The sequence below is a fragment of the Pteronotus mesoamericanus genome, unplaced genomic scaffold, assembly GCF_021234165.1.
Source record: "Pteronotus mesoamericanus isolate MK-2021 breed Mesoamerican mustached bat unplaced genomic scaffold, CSHL_Meso_final contig_116, whole genome shotgun sequence".
Taxonomy (NCBI): domain Eukaryota; kingdom Metazoa; phylum Chordata; class Mammalia; order Chiroptera; family Mormoopidae; genus Pteronotus; species Pteronotus mesoamericanus.
Window position 1 is genome coordinate 40,969,460 of NW_026555027.1, and position 22,042 is coordinate 40,991,501.

General features: G+C 35.4%; 2 protein-coding genes and 1 non-coding gene across 3 annotated transcripts in view; 2 read left to right on the plus strand and 1 right to left on the minus strand.

Annotated features, from left to right (window-relative positions):
• Positions 1 to 3,253: 3,253 nt before the first annotated feature.
• TTC14 (tetratricopeptide repeat domain 14) lies at positions 3,254 to 12,938 on the plus strand. Its single transcript, XM_054580942.1, has 12 exons — positions 3,254 to 3,581; positions 4,047 to 4,171; positions 4,270 to 4,469; positions 5,411 to 5,495; positions 5,650 to 5,779; positions 6,106 to 6,261; positions 6,723 to 6,794; positions 7,183 to 7,302; positions 7,407 to 7,529; positions 9,493 to 9,610; positions 10,508 to 10,617; positions 11,432 to 12,938. The coding sequence occupies exons 1-12, from the start codon at positions 3,421 to 3,423 to the stop codon at positions 12,342 to 12,344; spliced, it is 2,313 nt and encodes a 770-aa protein (XP_054436917.1). The 5' UTR covers positions 3,254 to 3,420; the 3' UTR covers positions 12,345 to 12,938.
• Positions 12,939 to 15,928: 2,990 nt separating this feature from the next.
• The window catches only part of CCDC39 (coiled-coil domain 39 molecular ruler complex subunit), a 36,752-nt gene continuing 30,638 nt past the window's right edge, over positions 15,929 to 22,042 (minus strand). Inside the window, exons 15-20 of the mRNA XM_054580955.1 lie at positions 20,099 to 20,258; positions 19,614 to 19,720; positions 18,763 to 18,903; positions 18,432 to 18,608; positions 18,200 to 18,285; positions 15,929 to 16,085 (exon numbers count right to left, since the gene is read on the minus strand). Of these exons, the coding sequence (XP_054436930.1) occupies positions 15,929 to 16,085; positions 18,200 to 18,285; positions 18,432 to 18,608; positions 18,763 to 18,903; positions 19,614 to 19,720; positions 20,099 to 20,258 (828 nt within the window). The remainder of the gene's footprint in view (positions 16,086 to 18,199; positions 18,286 to 18,431; positions 18,609 to 18,762; positions 18,904 to 19,613; positions 19,721 to 20,098; positions 20,259 to 22,042) is intronic.
• Positions 20,777 to 20,879, plus strand: LOC129077361 (U6 spliceosomal RNA). The gene has a single exon (XR_008529827.1). It is a non-coding gene; the product is annotated as a U6 spliceosomal RNA (small nuclear RNA).

Here is a 22,042-nt window from a genome sequence, read left to right on the forward strand (position 1 = left end):
ATTATTAACCTCCCCATATGTTTGTTCATTTTTTAAACAGAAGCAGAGACACTAATTAGTGGCTTCTTAATGTACTAGTTAAGATGCTTTTGTTTCCATACCATAAATTTACTCAGGCTGGCTTAAGCAACAAAGGGGGATTTTTTCAAGAAAAAAAAGGGAGCTAAAAATGCTGAAAAATTAAAGGGAGAAGCATTAATATACCCATAGGGTCTTAATCAGTTCTATTCACCCTGTCCTGATACACACATCCCATCCTTTACCCTAGATAAGGAGGAGGTGAGGCTTTGTTGAAATTGTTTACATCAGGGTCAAGAACCAGGAAGAACCTGTCTACAAATATTTCTTATATAATCATAGATTATTTGTGTAAGTCCTTCCCAAATGATAATATACATGTTTCTGAGATCCAGATAGACTTTACCTTTTGTATATGATGTCATTGGCAGCTGTACATGTTATTTTGGGAAACATGAGGGATCCAAGAAGAGTTACTTTGAGACATGTTCTGCCCCTTCTTTATGTGGCTACCTTGCTTCTGCTAAGTTTTTGTGTTCTTTGCTAAATAAATCAGGCATTTCATCTGTGTGTGTATGTATGTGTGTGTGTATACGCTCACAGAGGAGACAGAGGGGTCTCTTCCGACCAATCTATAACCTACCTGAAATGACATGCTTACATAACTTATACATCCATAACTAAAATACTCCTGTCTACCTCCCTTTCACGCTTGCAGTCTCCAGAATGCATCTTCCTTTTCATATCTCTACTTTAATTATATTGCTCCATTTTCCTAAAATGCACATATTTGCTTCCTCTTCTCTCTTATCCCTATCAACTTCCACTATACCTCATCTCTCATTTTTTTTAAAAAAGGAATCTAAGCAGAAACTCAGTAGGTGTCCACAAAAATAGCCTTACCACTGTGCCATATGTGTTTCTTCTTAAGTCTGCTTCTCTACTGGATTTTTGTTGCTCAAGAATTAGGTGGGGTTTTTTTTTTCATCTTTGTATGTCCAGGCCTTAGAAAGTATTTTTTAAAAGATGTGCATGTGTTTATGTAGAAATGAAATTTGACATTACAATAAAAATAGTCCCAGGACCCAGACACCAAAGGTCTCACTTCTTGAATGCCCTGCCCTGTCTTCTCGCCCATATATTCACTTAATTATTAATGCTGCTTAACCTAGAAAAGGTATTTAGAAAAAGTTTTTTAAAGGTCAAACCAGTAAACAAAAAATTACAGCAAGAAGGAAAGAAAGTGTTTTCTTTCTTTCTTCATTTTGAAAAGCCCGATGTGTAGGACTGGTTTCTCTGATAAGCAAAATTAGTCCCCTCACTTTCTCTCCTCACTCCCTGTGGTCCTCCCTCAAAAATCCAGCACTCTGTCCCCTTCAAAGCCGAAGGATATCTTTCCCAGCATAAAATGAACTCAAATCCACCTGTAAGTGTAAAACACTTAATCCACTTATGTGGGAGTGGTATTTGGGAATGGAAGAACAAGCTTGCCTCTGGTACTTAACTACTGTGACTATTTCCATTTAAGGACAGCACTAACCACAGATTTTTTTTTTTTTTTAACAACCTGAGGTCTTATTACACCTGCTTGAAATTATACAGCAAGCATTCAACAATGGTCACATTTGATGAATGCTGCTTACCCTATAAAAGCAGCAACTTTCTCCTACTTTCATGGCCATATCACACCAATTTTAGATGGTCAAGATGTGAGGCATGATTGAATGTTACTCTAGTGTTGGAATTAGGAAAAGAGTAGACATATCCCATAGTGGTGAAGGCATGTACTACTCAAGAATGGCCTCGCAAGGTAGCATTCTCAGGGCAGGTAAAGGCCACTGTCTGCCATCTAGTTCTCAGACACTGAGCTTCTCAGTCCCTCCAAAGATAATTAGATCCTTAGTAACAGATCAACTCTAATTATAATTACATATCTTATTTTCCAGATGTGTATACAATTCCTTCTTAGTAATTGACTTCCTTTTCTATGACAGCACCCTCTTTCCTAAGAACAGCCAACCTCTGCAGTGATAATCTAATACAAATCAGTCTGTATCACTGATGAACCCTTAACAGCTTGATATTTATTATCTTCTAAACTTGCATTCTTCTTTGTTGCATTTTCTCAAGCCTCAGTAATGTTTACCTATTTGCCAGGATTTTTCACAAAATAGTATGTCGGCATACACTATATTCTGGACTGGGTCTTCTATCCAGGTGCTGAAACAGTGGAAAGCAAATTGATCTCCCCAAAGACACGTAGCTGGAGAGGCGGCAGAGTAACTTCTACCACTTACTTATGTTCAAGAAGACTATACTAAGCTAGCTACACATAGTTAAGTGGTACAGATTTTACTATTGCAATACAAATTCATATTGAAATAAAACTTATTCTCAAAATTAAAGTTAGTCTTTTTATGTGATAAATATATTCTCTCCAGCAACTCTGGCTGTGAGGAGTCTATTAAAGCGAAGTTGGAATCCTAACTCTACCTTTTATCAGCAAGATGACATTGATCAATTTTCTGATTCTCTGGGCCTGTTTCCTCAATCTCTTAAATGAGAGTATATGATATACAGTGGTTAGGTTTTCCACTCAATAGGTAACAGGGGGGAAAAAAGCCTAAGTGACTAATACTTTTGAAAAATGACTTGAATTACCCACACGTACAATATATTGACTTTAGTGTACACAACACCATACTGTAAATCTTATGGGCACTGAATTTTGAGAACCCACTTAGATAAAAGAAAAAAGAATTCCTATGTTCATTCCTATAGCCATTCTAACTATAAGTTAATGCCAAAATAACTACAGTGAATGGGGTTATGGAGAACATAATTCCAGTGCTTAACAAATGTTATTGTCCTCCCTTTAGCCTACCAAGCAGTCGTTTTATGTGGTTATGCCTGAGACGTATACAGTGATTTATCCAATTAGTACTTTGAAGGAAGGGCCTTTGTAACTCACTTGGAGTTCTCACCTGTTTGGAGCACTGGCACTCACATGCATCTCACTAAATTAAAGGATGAATTCTTATTTATCCTAGATTAAAGCTCGGGCCATTGCAATATAAGAATAACACCAGGGAATTTTCAAAAGTACACTTCTCAAACACACCACTACCTTGTAGCCGACCTCAGCCCTTAAATCAAAAAATGCTTGGCTCAATCCTTCAGGCTTCCGTAGTCTCGCTCAATTTCGCGAGACCGACGCTAGGGCGGCCCCGGAATACTTCCGGGAGGCCAATCAAAGTGCTCGTGATGTGTGCTTCCGGAGGTTCCCTGGCTGCTTGCTCAGGCTCAGGGATCACTGAGCTACAGTAGTGGACACTGACGCGGGGTTTCACGGAACCGGGGGCCTAGGAGCCCACCGGTAGTTGAGCCCTGCAGTCTCTAACCATGGACCGGGACCTTCTGCGGCAGTCACTGAATTACCACGGGCCGTCATTGCTGTCCCTGCTCCGTAGCGAACAGCTGGACAATCCGCACTTCCGGAGCCTCCTGGGGTCGGCGGCCGAGTCTGGCCGGGGCCCGCCGCTGCAGCAGCCGTTACAGGGCAGGTAATGGGACGGCGGCGTCGCGGCGAGGCGGGGGAGGGGGCCCAGCCTGGGGCATCACTGCCGCAGCCGGGCAGATGAGTCAAGACGGAGCGGAGCTGTGGGCTTGAGCACGTGAGGACTGGCGCTTGTGCGGAGGGCTGAGTGGGGGAGGGTTCGTGCTGCTGCTATGAGGGCAATGAGGGATACGGGCTGAACTTTTTCTGCAGTAATTGCTTATCAAAGGCACCGATTCTTTAGCTAAAACTCCCTGCGTTTTCGTATCTGGGGCTGCGGGCGTCACCTTTTAACAACTACAGGCTAGCGAATGAGGGAATCCCTGGTTAAAACTTTTTGTCGGAGGATGTACGGCCTGGAGCTTAGGATGGACCCGATTGGACGATGAAAGCGGAGGCTTAGACGTACCCAAAGGTTTTGTAAGTAAACCAGTTTTCGTGAATTTTGTTTTTTTGTTTGTTTTGTTTTAAGAAAAGAGAAGAGAGTCGACAACGTTGAAATACAAAAATTCATTTCCAAAAAAGCGGATCTGCTTTTTGCACTATCCTGGAAATCAGATGCACCTGCAACATCTGAAGTTAATGAAGACAGTGAAGGTGAGTCTTAAAATCTTTTCATTGCTGTTCGTTTTCACAGCACTTAAGATAAAGCAGAACACAAAACTATGGTTAGTAATTTTGTTATTTTTTTTCAGATTCTTACGCAGTCATGCCTCCTTTAGAGCAATTCATGGAAATACCTAGTATGGATCGGAGAGAGCTGTTTTTCCGAGATATAGAGCGTGGAGATATAGTGATTGGAAGAATTAGTTCCATTCGGGAATTTGGATTTTTCATGGTGTTGATTTGTTTAGGCAGTGGCATCATGAGAGATATATCTCACTTAGAAATCACAGTAAGTTACTCACTTTTTAGTTACTTGATTGCTTGTTTTTGATAGTCATCTCAGTGCAAGAATTAGTCTTTGCATCCAATTTTGTTTAAGTGTACCCTACTGACAGTTTTTAGAACTATTTTAATTTAAGAAAAATAGGGTAATTTTTTCTTTTTAAAAAATTATTAGCAGTGATAGAGTTACCTCTCCATTCCTGGTTGGTTTGTTGTTGTTTTTTTTTTTGTCCTCTTGCTTGGCAGGGGTGGAGTCCTTTTTCAAATATAAAAGAGATCTCAGTTGGTATGGTGAGGTTGATTGGTATTTGGAGCTTATTTTTTCCTAGCTGAATGTGTTTTTAATTAGTATTTGGCATTAGATATTTGCATATGGATAATTTAGAAATAAATTTCTGGCCTATTTATGTATTTATAGTGACTGAATGTGATTTGTACATTATAAGATACTTTGCCTGAGATAACTAGTTCTGAGTTTGAAATGATGCGTCACTTTAAAAGGTTTGATACTTGCTATCTGTCAAGGCAGATGAAAAGGAAGAAAAGCAGAAAGTATCACAGACAGGGTAACAGACATAAAATTTGGAGAATTCACATTCCATTTTCATTGGAATTCTCATACTTGACAAATTTTTGTTTCATTTTTAACAAGTGCAAATTATCTTTTTTCCCCATCATCCATGCTTATGGTATATTTGGTTCCTAAAACTAATTGCAAGTTTCATGAAATTTTGGCTTTTGAACTAAATCAAAAACTTACTTAATTTCGTTTGGGCACAAAAATTATTTATAATTGGACTCCTTACTTAAATTTAGACTTAAAGGTGCTAGTTGTCTTTTTAAGTTTATGTCAGCTATTAGCTGTTTATGCTGAACAACTAGGATAAAAGAAGACCTTTATCCACAAAGAATGGAATGTCTGTTGTTTTTAAATACTTCTCTTTGCAGGCTCTTTGTCCATTAAGAGATGTGCCTTCTCACAGTAACCATGGGGATCCTTTATCCTATTATCAGACTGGTGATATCATTCGAGGTGATCAATTTCATCATATTAAAAAGTAACAGTTGTCAGGTTTTTTTTATTTCATTAATTTTGAAAATGTAGTTTAAAAAGAATAATGTTTGAAATAAGGATTGGGGGACTACATTTTCTTCTTAATCAGCTTGGTTTTCATATTTTTTTTAAGCTGGAATCAAGGATATTGACAGATACCATGAAAAACTTGCAGTGTCTCTCTATAACTCATCTCTTCCACCACACCTATCTGGTATTAAATTAGGCGTAATTAGTTCTGAAGAGCTTCCTTTGTACTACAGGTAAATTACCCGTATCATTTCAATAGCAGTTAATTTCAAAACAGTTTCTTTACTAAATATAGCAAAGTTTATCCAACTTCTAACAGTAAAGCAGAATTTTAATTTCTCTTACTTTAGAGTACGCTCACTGTATTTTTATAACCCTTAAATTTCTTCATACTTGATAAAAGGAACCAAGGCATGATATTGCCACACCTTCATGTATACAAATAATATACGTATTTAAACCTTATTCAATAATAATATTTCTTTAACAGAAATGGGACATGCTAATTATATTAATCATTTTTATATTTTTATTGTGTGTGTGTGTTTTTGTTTTTAAGGAGGAGTGTTGAACTACATAGCAATTCTTTGGAATCCTATGACAATATCATGCAGAGTTCCTTGGGATTTGTTAATCCAGGAGTAGTTGAATTCCTTCTAGGAAAATTAGGAATAGATGAATGTAATCCACCATCTTTAATGAGAGGCCTGCAAAGGTATAGTAAATCACTGTTATTTTATTAAGTGGTAAGGTGACTGGTAGGAGCTCAAAAGCTATATAACTGAGGGACATATGTGATTATACTATGCCTAGTGGCAGCAATATGACAAAGGTTGAATGAACTAGGTGATCCTGTCTCCTGATACTAAGTCTCTTATCAGTGATTAGATGTGTACCATGTGAACAGAGAAAGATTTAGAAAATTTATAGGAGTTTTATATATATGCTAAAGAAAAATAATGTTTAAGAATAATAGTTATTCCTGAGAGGTCAAGATTGTGTGTGTGTGTGTGTGTGTGTGTGTGTGTGTGTGTGTATGCACGCGCGCGATGGTACGCAGATTACTTTTTTGGGATTTGTTTTTTCAGTGTTGAGTTTTTATTCTCTCTAGGCAGAGTAAACTGTAGCTCTCAGTAAAATGTATTTATACAGTTCGACTTTTATTTTCTTTAACAGCAAAAATTTCTCTGAAGACGATTTTGCCTCTGCATTAAGAAAGAAACAATCTGCATCTTGGGCTTTAAAATGGTATGAAGACTTTTTCCTTTAACAATTATCTAACCTAAAAGGTTAGGGTAAGGCAAGAATTCTAATGTCATCAAGACCAAATTTGTGTAAATGAATTAAAGTGAGTTTTTGACATTAGTTTTCTTACAGGTATAAATGCTGTTATGTTGTAAACTTAACAGACTTAAGCTTTAGGCAACATTAAATTTTTTTTTCAAAAAAAATTATTGATACCTAGATTTCATAAATTTGTTACAAAACTATCCAAAGGCAGAATACTTCTTAGTTATGGAGAGTATTGAAGACTAAATATTAGCCAAATTTTATTTGCTTTAAAATTTTATCCATGCTAACATTTTGTTTGGATATTGTGTGAAATGTTTGTGATGCTTTATGAATATCCTTTTAGTGTGAAGATTGGAGTTGATTATTTTAAGGTTGGGCGCCACGTGGATGCTATGAATGAATACAATAAGGCTCTGGAAATAGATAAACAAAATGTGGAAGCTTTGGTAGCCCGTGGAGCATTGTAAGTGGATCATGGGTTTTAAGAAATATTTATAAGGTGAATGTGTACAACAGTTACAAATGCTCCACAGGATAAACTCCTCTAATTATGTTTCATATCTCTAGATATGCAACAAAAGGAAGTCTGAACAAAGCAATAGAAGATTTTGAGCTTGCATTGGAAAACTGCCCAACTCACAGGAATGCAAGAAAATACCTCTGCCAGACACTTGTGGAAAGAGGAGGGCAGTAAGTGTTAGATTTTGTTTGATAGAGGAAATCTAATGTTCAGCCAACTACTGTAAGATATTGAACTTAAGGGAATAGCATCTTTAACTCAATTCAGAACAGTCTTAGTTTCAGTTTTGATTGAAAATGTTTTTTACTGGAGATATTTTAGTGACTTGAGTTTATTATTCTGAATACCTGCTTTCATTACATAGAAATATAAATGTAAAGGTACAAAAAGTTAGGTAAATATCCTTTTCCAGGACACACACTCGCAGTTTTAATAGAGAGGAATTTAATTTCTAATTCATTTCATCGTTTTGGTGGAAGAGTGCCAGAAATATTGAGAGTGAGTTAATTATGAGTGAGATTTGCACTGTAATATTCAGCTTACTGCTCTACTCTGTCCAGCAGAAACCACAAACTCATATTAAATGGAAGAGCAAATCATTAAGAACAAGCCCTATAACTCTTGTTACTCTCCTGAGATGCTGGCATGTTTCACATAGTAGTTGTATATTAATATTTAGAGACTAATCAACTAGTCTAATTTATAAAATATTTTGAATACTTAAAAATAATTTGCTAACAGCCTGATTAATAATTAAAAGCCAGTTTATAATTAATAGCATCTCTTTACTGTTAACTTTTAAAAATAGAATTATCTGTTTTTCATAGTTTGCCTCATCATTTCGGTTTGTATAATCATACCAGAATTCCAGTTAATAAGATTTTGCAGTAGTTGTTTTTAACTCATATGAACTTCTGCTTGGATTTAAGTGATTGGAGCAGTTTTTTACTTTCTTACTAGGTAGATAGCTAGTACCTACTTAGATGTGGCTGTCTTATTACCCACGCATTCACTTTTTACTAAGTGAATGACAATGCTACCTCTTCAGTTACCCAAGCCATAAATGTTGATCGTTTTTGACCAGTCCTTTACTCCCCACCCCATCTGACACAAAAGATATTCTATTGAAGCCATTGGGGTTTTCTTAATTTGTTTCACAGTAATTACTTTTTCCTGCTTTCTAAAAACTGAAAATATTTTGCAAAGTCCTTTCCCTGCTCTATATCCAAATTTTCTAAGTCTGATTTTTCATAGCATTGACTTCTCAGCATCATCTGATAATGATCTTTCCTGCAGACTAATTGTGATATACACGTACATGTTGGTATTTCCAACTTTATTCTGGGAAAATATTTCCGTTGAAAGGAAACTGCTTCATAAACTACTAGGAAAAGCCAGACTACTTAATTCTGTGCTAAAGCTCAAGATCCTGCTATATTTACAGAGGACATGAGTTGACGTGTTTTCAAATGCATTATACTAAAATGCCAGTGCTAGACCTACAGCATGGCTTTAGTTACCAGTACTGGATTCCTATTTGATTTTTTTTATTTTGGAGTTTATTTTTCAAATTGAGATGTAATTGACATTATAATACTTTCAGGTGTACAACATGACGACTTAATATCGTGTGTACATATTGCAGAGTGATCTCCACAAGTCAGGTTAACGTCCATTTCCACACAGTTACAAATTATTTCCTTTACTGTGGTGAGAACTGTTAAGTTTACTTTTAGCAGCTTTTAAATATAAAATACAGTATTATCAACTATAGTCACCATGCTGTACATTACATCCTCAAGATTTACTTATTCTTAGAACTGAAAGTTTGTACTTTTAGACCACTTTTACCTATTTCACTCGCCCTCTACCCCCACCTCTGGCAACCATCAATTTGTTCCCTATATCTGTGAGTTTGATTTCATTTTGTTCTGTTTTATGTGGTTTTACATGGTTTCTTTATCAAAGAAATAGTATTTAAAAGCTATTGGTTTAGGTATTGTTCAGTTTGGAAAATAACTTGCTAAACATGGTTTTTTCCTATGAAGTTTTCTCATATAAGCCTCTGACTGTATGCATGTTTGAGCACTTCTGTTTTTACAAAAAGTGCTAATCCCTTCCTCTCATTTTTAGGTTAGAAGAAGAGGAAAAGTTTTTAAATGCTGAAAGTTACTATAAGAAAGCTCTGGATTTGGATGATACTTTTAAAGATGCAGAGGATGCTTTACAGAAGCTTCATAAATATATGCAGGTGATTCTTTATTTCCCCTTAGAAATTTAGCGATATGTGAAATTAGTGCCAAAACTTAACTTTCTTCTGTGGAAAACTGTCCTAGATTACTTAAGGCATTGTGAAAGATTTCTTTTTAGATACAGCATTTCCTAATTGGTTTTCACGTTGCTTCATAATGCCTCTTTTTTTTGTTAGTACTCAAAAGTAAAACTAGTCCTATGAGAAAATTCTGATTACCTAAATTTGGTATGTGAGCTTTCCTGGTGGTTACAAAATTCAGTGATGTTACTGTAATTGAGCTAATTCTAAAGATCTTTTTGAGAGCTATTTTAAACTGTCTTTTCCTGTAATACTGATGATGATGTTTTCTCATGCATTTTCTTCTGAATTGGACCATTGCTGCTGTGTCTGTGACATCTGGTGCTGCTCATCCCCATCCTCAAACTGGAAAATGATATCTTATGTAATCATGCATCCAACTGGGCTGTGCTATTTTTTAAATGGTTTGTATTTGAACATGGTGATTTCCCCCTCAATTCACCTTAATGGAATTTATTTGAATTTCATTTATAAAATCTGTGTCCTGTTTAAATTTTTCCATTTTAAAAATAATTCTTATTTTTTTCCCCTTTCTTGCACTCTGGGTTATGGGTACCAATGCAATGGCTTCCCCTTTTTTATGGAATACCAACTGCAATATGGTCCTCAAAACTGTTCTGGCTATTCCAATGATTAATGCCAAACACCTGTACGATTAATTTTTATATGTTAAAAATACTTGTTTAATGCTGGATATATGGTTATTTGGGTATACCACATTTGGTGTCTGATGGGGGGATGGTTTTTTGAAAACTGGGTTTTATATATTCTGCTATTTTTAACGTGTGGTTTTTTTCGATATCTGGGTTCTAAAAGAAATCTTTGGAATTAAGAGAAAAACAAGCTGAAAAGGAAGAAAAGCAGAAAACAAAGAAAATAGAAACAAGTGCAGAAAAGTTGCGTAAGCTTTTAAAAGAGGAGAAAAGGTAAACTATAATATTTAGTATTTTTTAACTTAAAGCAACTACTGAGTTGAAACAGTGCCATATGGAAGTAAAGTAAGTAAAAATATATAAAAGTATTTCAAGTCATAACCAGTTATTCTGAACAATTACAAGTACAATAAACTTTTCTATGAGAGATTAAGGAAAGTGGAATTCTAAGGCTGGAAATCGGGACCGGTGGGGGGGAGGGATTAACCTTAAATTTAAAATTCATGATGTTATTTTAATTAGCTGTATTTTAGGGAGAAATGTTTTAGAAATAGAACAGTAGGTCTCAACTGGGGACAGTTTTGTACCCCAGGGACATTTCTAGTTGTCATACTAGTGGAGTACTTCGTCATCTAGTGGGCAGAGGTCAGGGTGCTGCTAGACATCCTACAGTGATTTTGTAGGACCTCTCCACCCCCGACACTGCCGCCCTATACTCCCAAAAGAATGTCAGTAGCGCTGAGGTGGAGAGACAATACACTTAGAGTGGCCAGATATAAAATTTTAATTCTTTCTTTTATGTGTTCAGGTGGTCTTGTTTTTAAGGTAATGTTGGAAATGTCACTGTGTCTTGCGGAAATGGATTTGCTTAGAGTGACAGCTGTCTATACAAGGATTTTTTTTTTTCTCCCAAAAGTAGTGCTTGATGGTAAAATTGGATCTTATAGTAACTAAGATTATTATAATTGCTTATCTAAGCCACAGCTCTTAGGAAATCTTTAAGAGGAACAAAAAAGAACTAAAATATATATGGATAATTAGGAAACATTTGTGTGCTTAACATTTGATGAATTAACCACTTTTTTAGGCTAAAGAAGAAAAGAAGGAAATCAACGTCATCATCTTCTTCAAGTGTTTCTTCTGGCGATGAATCAGTTTCTTCATCATCTTCCTCTTCTGGTCACAAACGGCATAAGAAACATAAGAGGAATCGTTCAGAGTCTTCTCGAAGTTCCAAAAGGCATTCAGCTAAGGCATCCTCAAATCAGATAGATGAGACTAGGAAAGATGAGTACTTCCCAGTTCCAGCCAATACATCAGCATCTTTTCTTAACCAAAGACAAGAAATGGAAAAAATACTGGAAAAGCAAGATAGGGTACCGTATGAAAAGAAGCAGGTAAAAGAGAAAGATAGGTGCCCTCTCTCTTCATCGTCAGTTGAAATTCCGGATGATTCTGGAGGTAGGTCTGAAGATCCAAGAGATTTTTATAATACCCATAAAACTCAGGCAGGTAGTAGCAAAACAGAAAAGCCATATAAATACGAAAGACATTTTTCCAGTAGAAGAGATTCCTCAGATTTCTTCCCTAGGAATCCAGAAGACAAGTTAAAAATTTATGGTTATAGAAAATTTGAAAAAGATACAGAAGGAAGAAAAGAGCACTACAGAAAGTGGGAGCCGGGTTCCATGAGGTATTCCACTTCACCAGCAAGTTCAGACTACTCTTCAAAGTCACTTGAAAAGTATAAAAAATATTCTGGGGCACGTGATTACAGTAGACATGAGCAAAGATACCAATTAAGTAAAAACCATAGAGAATATGAGAGAGAGGACAGTTATGAGGAGGATAGTAAAACAGCGGTTCCAGAAAAAGATGAACTAAATAGCAGAGAGCATTCAGAAAGCGGAGTTAAAAAAAATTTACCTCAAAATTTACTCAATATATTTAATCAGATCGCTGCATTTGAGAAAGAAAAAGGGAATAAGCAAAAAAATTAATGCCAAGGGAGTCAGCACTACTATCTAAAGGCCATTAATATAAGCTTTGGGTCTTTAGTCGTAACAGTCCAGTGCAGAAATCTGTGCTTCTAAAGTTATTTGTAGAGATCGAAGAAAGCAAACAATTTTTAGCTATCATTGTATATTTGTTTTAGTTCTTGGTCCTCTTTCACAGCTTGATTTGTAGGCTTTCATATGTATGTTTATGTACAGTATTTCTTACTCTGATGATTTAAACTTCAAGAAAATTCTCAAAGCGTTTCTTCATTGTATTATGTTGTATGAGAATTCCTTGGATCTACCTTATCCTGCTGTTTGAGAGAAAATTAAATTTGTGCACTGAATATTTGGGTCATTTTCATCAAAAATTATTTCTTTCATTTTTCTGTTAAAAGCCCTCCGCTTTGAAAGATACATTTAAATGTTCTTTAACACTTTATATTCATTTATTAAATTTTGACTAACTTTTGTTTTAAAATGGTATACAGGCTATCTATCTGGTGTAATTGGCCATTAATGCCAGATTCAATTAAAAAAAGACGTGTACCAGCTTAACAAATTTCTTAGGAATAAAGCATGAAAATTGAATAGGGGTCCATTTTCCTTTTCATTTCTTTCTCCTCTTCTCTCCCCTGCCCTTTTCCCTCCCCCTCCCCTTCATCTTCCTCTTTGTTTACCTACCTACCTACCTTACTGCTCAGCAGTATAGCTCTTGAGAAATTTTTTAACTTTAAAATATTGGCAAGACTGGAGACTACATTCCCAGCAAGGATGGATCAGAATAGAAAAGATTCCTTTAACAAAAACAGATAGCAGTGGCAAGAGCAGCACACTATAAACCTGATTTTCTCTGACAAGAGAGAAAACTAGAAACTCATAGTGTTGCATGTATCCATTTTGGAACATGCTGGTCATGTAAATAGTCTAGGGCTGGCCTGCACTTTTGTTTTTCTTCCTTGACACCTCTCCCTGATGCCTTTTTTCAGAGTCTGAATAAATGACTAGGTGAACAGAGCCTGGATTTACTCAAAGAATTCCCAGCAACTAGAGCCGAACAAGGGACCTGGGTTGTATGGATCCTCCCCAAAGTACTGAAAACAGTGTAGTTTATTATTTGGGAGATAGACATAGGAGTTGTAGGTGTTGTGTTTATGATGGCCTTTACAATCTTTCCAATTTAAGATTCTAGACTCCGTACATAATATTGGGCCTTTAAAATTATCATTCATGATGATGATGGGTGGGTGGGGGGATAGATGAGTATCCATCTACAAAGGTCTCAGTATGATTGAGGAGGAAGACACTTTCAGTCCTTGTTCTGTCTCACCATTCTTGCCACAGTAAAATACCAAAACTTTCAAGTATAACTGGTTATGTACTATTTGTGACCTTCAGACTTCAGTGATGGGAGCCTAATGATTTAGCTGAAACTTTTGCAATACAACAAAAACTAGTCAAAAACAATAGGTAGTATCAGGAGGAATTAGTTGGACATTAGTCTTTGCACCAACAAACATGTTTTAAAAGAGTCCTCAGATTCTATGTATTAAGAGCTTTGGTATCACTACATAATCCTACATGGTGTTTTTAAAGAATAAAATTCTCTTGACCTTTAGGAATTCCTAGTACAACCTCAGAATTTTACATACATCATTTTTATTTAATAAAATTAAGCATCACTATCAACCAGCACTGTAATTTCCCAGAGCATGTGTGTGGCTTAATGTGACATTCAGATACCAAAAACATCAGGATAGTACATTATACAACAACTTGTGTGAATTCCATCTTGCCCAGAGCTTGTTTCCTGGGATGTAGTAAATTTACGCAGAGTAGACATGCCACCACAGCAAAAAGGTATTTGGGATGTACTTGTAAAGAATCCCTAATGATAGTTTCAATTTTTTCTTCCTTACCATCCTCGTCTCTATATGTACCAGGCTGTGTCCTGGTTGCCATAGTAGATGACTTCCTAACACAACAGGTGAATATTAACCCCAGATTTGGTGGTGATGGGGTTGATCTGTGTGTCTCTATTTAGCATTGTTGCACTGAAGTTGGAACTGTTACTCTAACAGTTAAATGTAGATTTCTATGTTGGCTGGAGAGCCTAACCATTCCACAAATACTGTGCTAGTCTTTGGATAGTAACTCAACTAGAATCTATTGTGTGGTTCCTTTGTGTCAGGCCATGCACATTTTGTATGTGTTACCTGATTATTCCGGTAAACGTTTGATGTGGGTAACTGACTGTCCCTGTATTACAAATGAAAAAAGCATAGAGAACTGACTTTCCCAAGGTCACAGAGCTAGTAAGGTACAGTCCCTGCCTTCAGCAGTATGTAACACTATTTCAAGTTCCAATTAAGTTACAAAGAAATATAGGGCAGATAACTTCCAGTTATTTTTTTTAATTTTTAGATCTTATAAACTCCCATGCATTAGAACAGTATTTCAGCAAAAAACTTGGTATCCAGCTTTTTCACCCATCTTACGGACCTGGACATGCCATTGCCGGTTATTTCTGAAAGGAGTAATATTTTCAAATAATATTTAATACCACTACTGCCTTTCAGAAGGGAATACATGACAGTTCTAAGTAGTAACAATTATATTTTTTCCAAGGTTTGAAGGAGACGGTACTCATTTAAGCATTTAGATTCTAATACATTTATTTGAAAATTAGTTGAGTAACATACTTACACTCCACAGTATTCCAAGAGTTCAAAGTGTAGGGGACACGTTATAATGAAGTATTAACTAGAATGAGTAATTCTATATCCAGCGGTCTACCTCCTCTAAGTTTATAGAATTCCTATTGCAAATCAAATCAAACCTAGTATTCTTTATATTTTCTACATATTATTAAATTCACTCTTATTTATACTTGGTGGTTTGTATCTTGAGAGCAAAATCTTTAATGTGTATGATTCCTGAAAACGTAAGCTCCATTTTTATTGATGCACATTTTGTCTCTTTCCTATCAATTGTTTTCTTGGTGGAGGGGTGAGGGGTAATGCTATTTTTTGGTTAAAAAATTTTAAATTATACCAAAGAAGGAAGTTAACAGATTTCTCACCCCAAAGTCTGGGAAGTATATTTCTTTGAATAAAAAAACAATTTCAGTATCTTCTAGGGTAAATGAGAATTTTAGTAATGTTATAAGCTCTTTATGAATCTTCAAAAATTTCTTCCTGAATGATTCTAAGTGAATGTAGTTGCATGGCTAGCCTGAAATAATAAAGAAGTGAACTATTTTCTAATGTAACAGGCAAGAGTTAACAAAAAACATCATTTTCTCTATGCTTGTGTGACATGAAGCCTTGTTAAAATCAGCTACTACTGCTTTCCTTCCTTAAGAAGAAGATAGTAGGAAAAAAGAATATTAAACATTTCTTTGGCTTGGCTTTATCTACCAGTTTTTACATTTTCTACTGGATAAAACTTGTCTGGTCATTTCATTTTCTAACACTATTTCAGTAGGACTGTATCATACCACACCCAAAAGGATAGAGTAGAATTTACTATTTTAAAAGTCAAATTTTTGTTTTTGTGCTTACTATTCAAAAGAAAGATTAAAGTGTTTATTTGCTGCTCTTTTTGCTTTTACCATTACTGGAGCTACTGGTAGAACTAGTTGGCCTCAAAGCGCTGCCAGTTAGTGAAGAGGAAGCCGGGAAGGTTAGCTCTAATACATTAATCGAAGTCTGAGAAGCAGAAGTACTTGTACTCCTAGATGACCTAGAAGAAAAAAACAATTATTGTAAATTTAATTCAAAAATTTGTATTTTAATAGAGGCCCCCTCATTAAAAATGAAACATACCGTAATCCCACAAGAGAGCAAAAAGTACCTAATATTAATAGTGCTAATAAATTTTTTAAATGACCATTAATATCAACAAATTAGTTTTTTTAAGAAAAAGAAGAGTAGTGAACATAAATTTTAAACCAATAGAAAAATAGTTTAACAAATGTGTAAGGAAAACGTTTTCAGCTAATTTAGGGATGAAATCATAAGCATTGAAAGTTTGCAAAACTCATAAGCATAAAAGGTAACAGGAGCATGGGAATTTGGGTACTGTCAAAGGTAATTAAAATGATAGATTACATAAGAGGAGAAAGTGATTTCTGACTTGAGCATCTTTTCATATGTCTATTGGCCGGCCACCTGTATGTACTCTTTGGAAACGTGTCTATTCAGGGCCTTGGCCCATTTTTTAATTGGATTGATGGGGGTGGGGGGTTGTCAGGGCTTGGGGGGAGTTTTTTTGGTGTTGACTTTTTATAAGTTCTTTATAAATTTTGGATATCAACCCTTTATCCGATGTATCATCGATGAATATGTCCTCCCATTTACCTGGTTGTCTTTTCCTTTTGTTGATGGTTTCTTTTGCTGTGCAAAAACTTTCTACTTTGATTTAGTCCTGTTTGTTAATTTTTCTTGTGTTTCCTTTGTCCAAGGAGATGTATCCGAAAAAAAATATTGCTACAAGAAATATCTGAGATTTTATTGCACGTGTTTTCTTCTAGGATTTCTATGTTTCCGGGTCTAACATTTAAGTCTTTAATCCATTTTGATTTTATTCTTCTGTGTAGTGTAAGAAGGTGGTCTAGTTTCATTTTTCTGCACACATCTGTCCCAATTTTCCCAACACTATTTACTGAATAGACTATCTTTAGCCCACTGTATGTTTTTGGTTCCACTGTCAAATATTAATTGACTATAACGGTGTGGGTTTATTTCTGAGCTTTCATATTCTGATCTATTGATCTATATGTCTGTTTTTATGCCAGTACCAGGCTGTTTTGATGACTATGGCCTGGTAGTATAGTTTGATACTAGGAAGTGTGATGGACCTGGAGAACATTAGGCTAAGTGAAATAAGCCAGTCAAAGACAAGTACCATATGATTTCATTCATATGTGGAAATCTAATGAACAAACGGATGTAACAAGCAAAATAGAGACAGACTCAGATAAAGAGCAGGATGATGGCTCCGGGCGAGGGAAGCTGGGGTGTGGAGAGATTGAGGGTTTTTTTTTTAAGATAAATAAACTCAAGGGCATGGACAACTGTGGGATTGCGGGGGGGGGGGGGGGGGGGGGGGGGGGAGTGGAGATGGAAGAGGGTATGGGGAAATAAATGGTGATGAAAAAAATAAAGTAAGACCCATTTATAGAAAAAAATGGTGGGGTCATTTGAAAATCAGTACTAGTTATACAATTCTGAAATGCTAAACTTAAATAATATGTTTCATGACAGTTATAGGGATGTTAAAGTAACTGCCTACCATGTTTATGTAGAAACAGTTCTTTCTACTTAAAACCTATCTTTCAAGATGTCCCTTTGTTTTTGTGAAATCCCAACATGGAATAATGAAAAGTTACCGCTGAATGTAGGAGACAGGGACTTTTTATTTTATCACTAAAACACAAAGACTGTTGACTGAACATCCCTGATGATAGAATTCTGGATTAACACTAAAGAATAATTTCCTTTTTATACATCAAAGTAGCATAAATAAAATCAAATCCCAACTGTTTACATGTCTCTACATCTAAGTTGCCCTTTTATGGTTAAAAACTTCCCCACTCGGGGTTGATCATGCTAGAGGTAACCTCCAAAAGGTCTCCCTGCTTCGCCCTACTGGTAGTCACAGAGCCGTAATGGAAATGGTGGCACCAGATTTAGGTTGGAAAGGAAGTTGCTCTGCTGGCCGTTTCTGCATCTGACATAGGCAGGTGGGTAAGGATGAGGAGAGCGGCGGCAGATCCAACCACTTTGGTGATGTGGAAGTGGCTGGGTTCACTAAGGGTAGCAGTTAAGGAGATGGCTCTTTAACCTTCCACTTACCTTGCTGATAACAGTGAAGTCTGTGAAGAAGATCTAGAACTCTGACAGCTGCCTCTAGTACTAGCTGTAGGTAGTTCTAGGCCATTCTGGAAGAATATTCAATAGCAATCATTAGTACCACTGCATTTTAGAAGAAGGATATTTTTAATTAGAATGCACTTTGATGAATGCTATAAATTATCTTCAAGAAGTGTTTAAGAAATGTATTTAACTAAGAAGGTACAGTTACTACCTGTCGAAAGTGTGTTTGAAGGATAATACAGATCTCAGCATTTTCTGTGACGTCAACCAACATTCCATCAATGATCTTGTGAAACTGTTTCAATTCACGAAGGTCAATGTCATCTTCTTCTAGTGTTTTACCTTTTGTGTCTTTCATAAGACGGATTTCCTTGGTGAGTTTTGCACACTGTTGGTCAACAGTAGTTCATTATTATATAAACCTATTTCCCAGAACTTAATATCTTAAATGAATGAAGGAGGATTTGGGCTTACCATTTGAAACTTGAAAAAAAATGTAAATATGACAGGTCAGGGTTTGTTTTTTTTAACAATATCAATACCTGTTTGGTTACTCTCTCTAATTTTGGCTTCTGCTCCTCAATTTCTTTACTTAGTTGAAGTGAATAAGCCTGCTTCTCTAATAATTTTTCTTTGACATTATTTATTAAGTGTTCCATAACTTCTAAAGTATTTTCCATGCTCTGCAGAAAATAAAGTATTAAAATATGAGAATCAAAATAAGTTCTATCACTTGCTATTTGTGACGTATCCATTTAACCCTAATTCATTTATCTTTGTATATACTATACATTCTATTCATATGTAATACATATAGTGGCTTTGTGGATTAAACTTTGTATGTAAATCCACCGATAAGTATTTTTATGGTACTTGGAAAAATAAACAACTCAAAAACTATTGAATGCATGCAGTTTTCAGAAATTCACAATTCATCTTTTCCTTCAACTTTATTAGCAAAAAAAAAAAAAATCTAAATTTTATGTAGAGCCTGCTTACCAAGCATCTTATTTTCTTTCAGTGATGTGCTTCAGTAACTTCTTTGTACTAGATTATTTGTATCTTTCAGTTTCTTTTTGTTTTATGGAGCAATCTTTAAGGTGATTTTTAAAGAATTAAATGAAAAGTACGTTAAATAAAAGGAATAGATTATAATTTAGCAGTGATTCATCAGCTAATTAACAGGTGATAATCTGGAGTCCACCTTGTGCTTACCACTGGGATTTTAACTATTTAATGCTTTAATCACTTACTTTTTTTCTCATTTAAATAAGACATCCCCTGCTACCTACTTTTCTAAAAAATTGTCTTCGTACAGGCTAACAAGAAAGTAAAGGTAATAATGACAGGTGACTTCTACTAAGGACTTATTACTAGAGCTTGTAGAATTCACCTGGATATCTTCCTGTAGCTCTCTCAGTTGTCTTTGTTTGTATCTGTATTTTTCATCAGCAGCTCTTTTCTGTTCTTCTAGTTGGATTTTTAGTTCATACTCATCACCTAGAATTAACAGAATTTTTAATTTAAATTTTTACCATACTGTGTAGAAAGTGATCAAAGTTTTACATATATTAAAGTCCTAACACTTTTTCCTAATGAAAGGTTAAATTCTCTACATCGTCTTATTGAAAAATATGGGAATATGTAGTAGCCACTCTTTTTAGTCAACACAGAGCAGATAATGTGCTGCTATTTTCTGCAGATTGGAAATTAATCCCCTAGAGAAGTGATATGTTGTATCAACAGAACTACTAATGGAAATTAACACCTGGTCACTTATTTGGGGGGGGGGGGGGGGGCGTTTTGTCTGACTCAGTCAAACATAACTATACAGCTTTCATTGCATATATTCATGTAAAAATGTTAACTCCTACATACTAGATGGAGTCACTTTTTTAAAAGATTGTCTGTAGTTGTTGTTGCAACTGTTCAGGACTTGCAAGGTGTTTTCTAGAGCATAGATTTCTTTTTCAGCTTTGTTGATCTTAGCATCCAAACTGTCACCTTCCCTTTGAAGTTCTTCTTTTTCTTGAGCAGCCTATAAAATACAGAATAGAATGATTAAATAAAAGTATTTCTCATGAGGGAGAATGCTTGTTTTCAGGGCAGGAAATAGTTAACTCACAATACCAATTTGCCTTGAGGTCCACATAAAGCACCATTTATTTCTTCCACTTGATTTACAGAAGATCAAATCCTCAAGGCCTTCAAGTTACAGCACATAGGGTACAAAACCATGATGAAAATGTAGTAACTAACCAAAGCTTACATAAAACTCCCCAACAGAAATCACCAAAAAGTTAAGCAGGTATAAACTTCACTGAGAAACGAAATAGTTAACTAGATGAAGGTTTCAGAGGGGATATCAAATAGAATGTATATTTCTGGTCTGAAGGAGGCTTGGGGACACTTTCTCATTTTATATCTTACAAGTAAAAGAGGTGAGGCAAGGTGTTTACCATTTCCAACCCAGCTGTGTTTGTGTGTGTGCGTGTGTGTTATTAGAAGTAGTGGTTCAACATTTTTGAGCAGTTAGTAATGTTAAAATTGGAGGAAACTTACTACAAGAGCACAAACTAAAACTGGAACAATACAGAGGTCGTCAGCATGGCACTTAGGCAAGAATGACATACAAATTTGTGAAGTGTTCTGTATTTTTAAAAAGGTAAATACTGCATGATTCAACTTAAATGAAGTACCTCAAGTAGGTTCATGAAGACAAAGTAGAATGGTGACTGCCAGGATTTGGGGCAGGGGGCATGGAGAGTTACCGTTAAATGCGTACAGGGTCAGTTTTAGAAGGTAAAACAGTCCTGGAGGTTGACGGTGATGTTATATCACAACATGAATATACTTAATACCATTGAATTGTACATTTAAAATGGTTAAAAAGGCAAATTTCATGTATATTTTATATTTTACCACATTTTAAAATTTTTTTAGAGAAAGAATTGTGATAAATATGGCTAGAAAAAAATGAAATTTTATAAATCGCTGAAAACCAGAAATTGCCCAGTGAGCGGGCACATTCAATGACTTTTTCCATCTTATGTCTGTCACAGGGCTGGGCTCTCCAGGGCTGTACCCAAACAATTCGAGAGAACTTCTCCAAGTAAAGGTTAACAGGGACAGCATGCATATATATTTAAAAGTGCCCCAAACTCATTGTTAGTCAAAATCAGCTAATAATTTCATTTGTTAATATATTCAACCCCTGGGTATATATATTCAAACCAGAAGATAGTCTTTGGAAAAATATTTTTTGGTAATGTTTCAATTCTTAAAGTTTTCACTGGTATTTGTTTTATTGTGCTACAAAACTATGGATAACATATAGTAACTAATAAAAAATAAGGCAAATAGTGTACATAATAAAAATAGTAACAAATAGTGCATAGTAAAAATGCCTTGCAAAAAACTAAAGCTTTTAGATAAATTACATCTAATTCCCTTAAGTCTAGAATTAGCAATGATTTCATTCAGAATACAGCATAGTGGGAGAACTAGAATAAATCAAAACAGCTAGATTCTAGTTGTGGACTTCCTACTAGTGAGTTGAGTGACATTAAATAATTCTCTTTTTTGAGTTCAGTTTATTTTTCAAATGAAGAGATTGAATTTGTTCATTTATACAAATTTCTGATCTAATCCCACATATACCTTAAACTTCTAAAAATTCTGACCCCATTTGCCTCTAAATCAGCTTATATAATGTATACCTTTTATACTGGATTAGAAAAACTGATATTTGGAAAGATTTTTTATTTATACATTTATGTCAACATTTTAAAACATGTTTCTAGTAACTTCACTGGAGAGTTT

What these genes read in the sequence shown, in the direction of transcription:
- TTC14 (XM_054580942.1), top strand. Translation starts at nt 3,421, where the DNA reads ATGGACCGGGACCTTCTGCGGCAGTCACTGAATTACCACGGGCCGTCA. An exon ending in TATCTCACTTAGAAATCACA is followed by an intron (nt 4,470 to 5,410) that starts GTAAGTTACTCA and finishes TTCTCTTTGCAG; the next exon opens with GCTCTTTGTCCATTAAGAGA. An exon ending in TTAATGAGAGGCCTGCAAAG is followed by an intron (nt 6,262 to 6,722) that starts GTATAGTAAATC and finishes TTTCTTTAACAG; the next exon opens with CAAAAATTTCTCTGAAGACG.